The 7,684-nt window shown below is 35.3% G+C and overlaps 1 protein-coding gene across 1 annotated transcript in view; it reads right to left on the minus strand.

Annotated features, from left to right (window-relative positions):
* Window positions 1-2,132: 2,132 nt before the first annotated feature.
* Window positions 2,133-7,684, minus strand: part of CYLC2 (cylicin 2) — a 12,128-nt gene continuing 6,576 nt past the window's right edge. The window contains exons 2-5 of the mRNA XM_007950308.1: window positions 6,636-6,676; window positions 5,098-5,219; window positions 2,916-3,173; window positions 2,133-2,834 (exon numbers count right to left, since the gene is read on the minus strand). Coding sequence (XP_007948499.1) covers window positions 2,133-2,834; window positions 2,916-3,173; window positions 5,098-5,219; window positions 6,636-6,676 — 1,123 coding nt within the window. The remainder of the gene's footprint in view (window positions 2,835-2,915; window positions 3,174-5,097; window positions 5,220-6,635; window positions 6,677-7,684) is intronic.

The raw sequence follows: 7,684 nt of genomic DNA on the forward strand, positions 1-7,684 counted from the left end.
GCTATGAGTCGGGGCCGACTCGATGGCACATAACAACAACAACAATTTGAAGGAATCAGCTATTTGAAATTCTAAGAGAATAATTTATAGGCAAAGGTTCTATATATGAAGGCTTGATAATGGAATGTTACTTCAGTATGGTTAAATATAAACAGAATTGCAGTGTGACAGGAACATGATAGATAAGAAGGATAGTAGTAACATGAGGGCAGAGGAGTTGTCAGTAGCCAGATCATTAAAAGCTTTATACACTGCAGTAAGTGAAAGACTTATCCTAAGTACAGTTTTGATCAATGGAGGAACACATTGGCTGGTGTATAGAAAATGGGATGTGGAATAGTGGTGATGAGAGATGAAGTAAGGGAAATATTTAGGAGGCTTTTGTAGTTTTCCAAGTGAAATATCAAACTTCAAGTATGGAAGTGGTAGACTTGGAGTGAAGTTGACCAATTCAAACAGTTTGGAGGCAGACAAGGAAGGAGTTACTAGTAGGTGGGGTGATGAAAGAAAAGTTATCATAGATGACCCTCTAGATTGGGAATGAACTACAGTTCAGAAGTAAACAACATTTACTGTTAGTGAAGACATGGAGAAAAACAGGTTTGGGTGACAAGATGTCAAGAGTTCTCTTTGGGGCATGTTAATTTTGAGATGCTGGAAAACATTCAAGTTGATGCTTTCATTGATATGGACAAATGAATTTAGATTTCAGGGAGCAGATCAGTACCAGATTTGAAATTTATTAACAAAAACATACAAGTAGTATATTAAGTCATGGAAATGGATGATATGGCTTATAGAGATGGTATAGAAAGAAAATAGAGTAGGAAGTAGGACAAAGAGATACTGTAGTTTGATTTGGCTGTATGTAGGTTCTTGGTGATTTGGGCGTCTTTCAATTGAATGGCAAAGAAAGAAGCTCTATTATACTTTCATTAGACATTATAAAGAGAAGATAGAAGAGTTTTAACATGATATTTAACATGATATGGGATTGCTGATAGCATAGTGCCTAAGGCATCTGACTGCTAAACAGAAAGCTGGTGGTTCAAACCTACCGGCCACTCTGCAAAGGAAGAGTGGGCAATCTACTTCCATAAAGATTTACCACCCTGGAAACCCAAGAGGGTTGCTATGAGTTGAAATCCAGTTCATAGCAGTGAGTTTGTTTTTGTTTGTTTGTTTGTTTTAAATGGAGAAGTTGGTCACTATTTTCTGTTTTTCCTTAAAAAAAAGAGAAAACTTTGATAAGTAATTTTTAAAATTTTCTTACATCATAAGCCAGTCTCTTCTTTCTCACACAAAATAATTCTAATAATTCTAGTTTCCTAAACTTTTTAAAAAACCTCATCTATTTAGACCTCTCATCAAGTTCTTTAAATATATATATATATATTTATATTTATATTTATATTTATAATGAGAAATCTCAAACTTTAGAAAACTTAATTAAAAACCTAATCAGCAAGTTCCAAAAATATTATAAGGAAGATAATTATCAATTAAAATTTTAACTTGGTTTTATTATTATTATTATTAGTCCAAATTTGGCTTAAAATAAAACAAAAGTAACTTACCTGATGTACCTGTCTTGGCTTAGAGGTGAAGAACTCGACATCCATCAATGCAGTTGCAGTTGTTTGAACTTAGAAGTTGGTGGTATAGGCTTGCACAGATGTAATGATGTCGTTTGCTTACTCTCTCTCTCACTGAGTAATACTAGCTTTCTTTCATATTTACTTGAAAGTAGAAGGTTGAAAATTGTGTTGGATCTATGGTTTAATGTCTGCCTTCTTAAACATTTTTGAAAACTTTTTTTTTTATATTAACAGATCATCTTTATCTTCTGCATCCTTAATTGAAGAGTCTTCTTCACATCTTTCATTGAATCTTTCATATCCTCAAATTTGGGGTTTTAAACAAGTCCTCAATCCTCATTTTTTCTCAACCTGTTTCTTACATTTTTATGAATATTTTCTGAGTGCTTTTATATTTTTTTTCTCCTTTTTAAAATTATTTGATTAATTCTTTGGTTCTGCTTTTTCTCTCATAGATTCAGCTTCACACTACTAAACTTGTTCCATCAAATATGCTTGGGAGTAATTCTCTCCATTGGAATTATTATCCCACATCTACTTGCCTTTCTTTGCATCCTTAGCATCACTCTTCTTGGCGTCCTTCTTGGCATCTTTCTTGGCATCCTTCTTGGCGTCCTTCTTGGCGTCCTTCTTGGCGTCCTTCTTGGCATCCTTCTTGGCGTCCTTCTTGGCATCCTTCTTTAAATCAGGAGATTCTGCATCAGTGTCTTTCTTTGCATCTTTCTTAGCATCTTTTTGGGATCCTTTCTTGGCATCCACCTTTGGTTCACTCTCTGTCTCACTGGACTTCTTTTCATCTTTCTTCTCTTTTTTACCATCTTTCTTCTTTTTAGACTCTTTCTTGCCACTGTCCTTTGATTGCTCATCTTTCTCACTGGACTTTTTTAAATCCTTCTTGCCTTCCTTCTCCTTCTTTGCATCTCCTTTTCCAGTTTCAGATGGTGCAGCGGAATCCTTGCCCTTCTTTGAATCCTTCTTCTCTTTCTTGGCATCTTCCTTTACACCCCCTTTATCACTTTCAGTGTCTGTACTTGTCCCCTTGCCCTTCTTTGAATCTTTCTTTCTTTTCTTGCTATCTTTCTTGACACCTCCTTTTTCACTTCCAGTATCAGTATCCGTGCTTTTGCCCTTCTTTACATCTTTCGTATCTTTTTTCGCATCTTTCTTTATGTCTCCTTTTTCACTTTCACTTTCTGTGTCTGTGCTCTTGCCCTTCTTTGAATCCTTTTTTGGTGTCTTGGCATCTGTTTTTGCAGCATCTTTTTCATCCACGCCCTTCTTTACATCTTTTTTATCTTGTTTTTTCTCCCTTAAAGCTGTGGATTCTGCTTCGGACTCTGGTTTATCCTTTTTGCCTACTTTCTTGTCTTCTTTATCTTTCTTACCCATTTCTGGAGGTAAATGTTTCTCCGCATCTGCTTCTTTCCAGATCTTCTTGGGGGCATACGTTTGTTTGGATGGGGGCTGCCTCCTGGCAGCTAAATAAACAGAGGGTCTCTCGGAAATTCTCATTAAGGAACGATGCATCCATAATGGTCGTCTTTGATCTTCCCTTAATTTTTCCATATCATAGTTCTGAAATATTGTTTAGAATAATGATGAAAAACTTGTGTATGAGTTATACAATCTTTATTATGAGATATCAAGTACAATTTTAACTTCAACCATGAAAAGATTTAGATTTTGATAAATAGTGCATAATTTCTAGATATTTTAGTTTTTTCTGTTTTCGTTTCGTTTAGTTTTCAATTTCATTCTTATTTGACTTACCTCACACTTTGGGCCCCATTTCAGTTTAAGTGATCATCATAATTACCTCAAGATTTTATATTATAATTGGTATAGACCTATAATGAATTGTGACAGATCAAAACATCTCGAAATCAAAAGAGGTTTTTATTTTGTTTCGAGGTGCCATGTTCTTGAGAAGTCTTGGAATGTCTTGCCCACAATTCTCCATGCCTAGGCTAGCTCAGAAACTTACTTTTCTCTAATATTTAACAACTAGTTTTAGGCATATCTTGATTCTATATTCACTTTCAATGTCTCTGAAAGTTAGAAAGTTACATATGTTTAAAGGTAAAAGCCTGAAGCCCTCCTCTCTGGCAGAATATAAAACAAGCATTATCAGATAGGGAAGTGAAAAACAGTAGCATTTAAACCCAAAAAACCCACTGCCAGCTAGTCAATCCTGACTCATAGCAACCCTATAAAACAGTACAACTGTCCCATCGGGTGTCCAAGGCTGTAAATCTTTATAAGAGCAGACTAGCCCATCTTTTTTCCCATAGAGCAGCTGGTGGGTTCAAACAACTGACCTTTTGCTTAGCAGCAAATGCTTCAAGCACTATGCCATCAGAGTTCCTCAGTAACATTTGTTGTACATTAATTTGTAGAGAATGGTGCATTTTGTTCTCAACTCCTAACCAAATGTATGCAAAAACTTAATGGCAAAAATAGATAATTTTGATAAGAATTTTAAGACTGAAAACATAAACTGAATAAAGGCATGAAAAGATAGAAGAAACTTGAATGGCTCTTAATAGAATTAATGTTCTTAAAATGAACAATAGTTTATGTTACATTTATTTGGTGATACTTTTCTTAGAATCTTTTCCTATTCCACGGGTAACTCAAGATTGCTGTTATTCTTGTCCATTGGTAAGATTCACTCTTTGGTGAGGAAATAATGGGAAATATTTTCCCTCCATTATCCAGGCTCTGAATTGTAGATTACAAAACACAAGAAATCATCAACTTCATATAAAATGTGTATGTAGGAACGGTTTAATGTAATTCCATTATTCTATTGAGAGGACTTCTCCACCTAGGAACTATTTCCTGAGTTTATGCTAACTATAGCATTAGGTTGTGCAGCTTTCGATGCTTTTTGGATACAAAAGTTCTACAATATGGGGGATACGAAGCAAACACTTAACATGAATTAAGGGGAATTTGTGGTCCTGGGAAATGTAAATAAAATATCTACTTTCCTCAAATAGTAGAATTTGAATTATCTTCAACTGTGCTGCCCAACATGGTATCCAGTGACTACTTGTGACTATATAAACTTAAGGAACTCTGGTGACATAGTGCCTAAGGCATTTGACAGCTAACCAGAAGGCTGACACTTCAAACCCACCATCCACTCCTCAGAAGGAAGATTGGGCCATCTACTTCCATAGAGATACTGCCTCAGAAACCCAAGGAAGGGTCACTATGAGTCAGATCCAACTTGATAGCAGTGAGTTTATATGTATACATATATATGTATATACATACACTTAATTAAAGTTGAATAAAATATAAAATTCAGTCTCAGCTGTACTGGTGTCATTTCAAGTGTTCAGTAGCCATAACAGACTGCAAAGATATGGCTTATTTCTATCATTGCATCAAGTTCTCGTGTGTGTGTGTGTGTGTGTGTGTGTCCCTGTGTGTGCATACATATTATAAGTTTATTACTAGTAAACTTTAATATGATGTTTTTAATACTTACACAAGCTAGATTTTCTTGTAATTGGGAAGGTTTAGATCTCCTTTTCGTTCCTGGCCGGGGTGGTTTCGGAAATATCAGGGCAAAGTGTTGTTGATTCCATGATTTTTTGCTTAATTCGCTGACTAAAATAAGAAAGGACATAACAGACTCTTTGGAGTAAATGGTGAAAATTTCATCAGAAGTTTAATTGTAGTAAGTAAAATATATATTATGTAAATAAAAAAAAAAGATTTGCATTATGGTTCAATTTATTTGCTGTTTTAAATTCTCTGCTATCAATATGAGAAAATAAAAAATAATATTTCTATTTTGACCAGTTTTATAAATAACTCTATAAAGTAGTCATTGTGATTAGCATAGCCCTTAATAGAGAAAGAAAAAAGCAATTTTACTGATTCCATTTAAATTTTTCCATTTCTTCCAGTCTAGATTTTCGCTTTATGTTCTTTTGATTAGAATACAGTCATATTGACAGCATAAAAAAACATTAACTACTCTGTAGCACCTAAAGAACTTGGCACACTTCCTGGCATAAAATATTCAGTAAGTATGTGATCAAATCTAAGTGCTAAGGTTTAAGATCGTGTTAGTTATTAATTTTCCAAGGGAAAAATATGACACACCCAAGAACTGCATAAATAGGCCATGGGTGACTAATTTAATTCAGAAAATTTACAAAAGAATGTCTATAGAATGGTGAATAGAAGGGTGAAGTTTCCTGGAAATTATAATAGAAATGATTAAAGACAGGTAACCAATAAGAGCAATGAGAGGCATTACTGTATATAAATATTTGGCTTATTATTGGATGTAAGAAGAAAGAGGCTTGTCTGTGATTATCTTAAAGATAGAACCAGAATCAATGCAAAGAATTTACAAAAGGGCAGGCAGACTTGAAGCTCAAATATGATGGGAAACAACCTCAGATGTTAAGCTGTTCAACATCAAACTGATTGTCTTGTGCAGTAACGAAATTTTGGCCAAGTATTAACTAGGTCCAATCTGTCAGGAATGAAGTAGAAGAGATTCTTGACATGGATGGAAAGTTGTTTCTCCAATCTCTGTGTTGGTTTTCGATTGTAATAAGATCTGATTGTGTGATTTCTAACTGCTGAACATATTTTCTGATTCTTCCATGGATTTAAATATTAAACAAAGCATGTTTGCAAAATGTTTTCTTGAGCCCAAGAGAAAGGTGGTGTGAGAAATAAAAAGTTGATTTTTAATAATATCCCATGTTGTTGTTGTTGTTATGTGCTGTCGAGTCGGACCCGATTCACAGCTACCCCTCCTTGGGTTTCTGATGCGGTATCACTACGGAAGTAGATTGCCCCATCTTCCTTCCAAGGAGTGGCTGGTGGGTTTGAACTGCCAGCCTTCTGCTTAGCGGTCAAGTGCCTAGGCACTATGCTACCAGAGCTCCCAATAATAGCAGTTTTTGTTTTATACCTTTGAATTAAGGATAGTAATCACTTACCCCTAACATTAGTCACATATGCTTTGTAAATAAGTATGGTAATCCAAGTCACAATTCTTACCTGGAATGTAGTTGTCATATGTTCCAAAGTTTATTTTTCGGCTATTAAGACAAAAGGGAGAGGTTTTAATGATTTTATAGAAAATTAGTATAATTAATGATTATTTTTATGCTTAAGCATTTGCCACCAATAACTTGAAAAATATTTTGCATTGAGATCTCACTATTATGTAAGATTGTTTCATCCTTAGAAAAGTAGATGAAAAAAAATATATGTTTTTAACACAAATTTAAACAGAATTAATCCCTAGTACACCAAAACATAAACACAACACACACATACACACACATACCCCATCCGGAAAATATACTATATTTTTAAACATCGTAAAACCATAATTGATTTAATTTTCCTCACTGCATATCCTAAATTATTTTGCAATTGAAATTAATAGACATAATTATTGAAAACATCATGAAAATCAGATTCTTAAAATATAAGAGAAAGAAGAGGCAAGATGGTGAACTAGGCAGACACAATTCCTAGACCCTCTATCACAAGGATCCTAGAAACCAAGAAAAACATACATGAATGATAATCCTTGAACCTGGGTGTCAAAGGAAAGAATGAAGTAGATCAGATATTGATTACAAGAAGAAACTGAGTGACGAAACAAGTGGCACACAGAGCAGCGAATTGTTAACTGGCTCGGCATAGTGTCGCCATTTTGAATTATTGTGGGCAGTTTTCTGATTGAGGCAGGAACCAGATAACCAGCTCTCTTCACTCTGGACTATATTAGTGTCCATACAGGTGAATGGTCAGCAGAGAGGTGTGATTGCACGCTTAGCTCCACAGCCTCTCACTGACCAGAATTGTAGCTACCTTCTATCCCCACCCTCTCAGCAGCCAGTGGCATCCCTCCTACATCATCCATGCCCCATCTGATGGGTATTTTGGCTTGCTGTTCATCTCCACTCCCATAGCTCCCCTCCACTCTGCTCCTCTGGCAGCCTGAGATTTACTCTTGTTGAACAAGCAAGGCATGGACATCAAATCTGGAGTCAATGAGGTGTGCTCTTGGGGATCGGGTGCCATGTGCATGCCAC

Source organism: Orycteropus afer, unplaced genomic scaffold (genome assembly GCF_000298275.1).
Source record: "Orycteropus afer afer isolate SDZICR_OR568_19922 unplaced genomic scaffold, OryAfe1.0 scaffold00267, whole genome shotgun sequence".
NCBI classification, from domain to species: Eukaryota; Metazoa; Chordata; class Mammalia; order Tubulidentata; family Orycteropodidae; genus Orycteropus; species Orycteropus afer.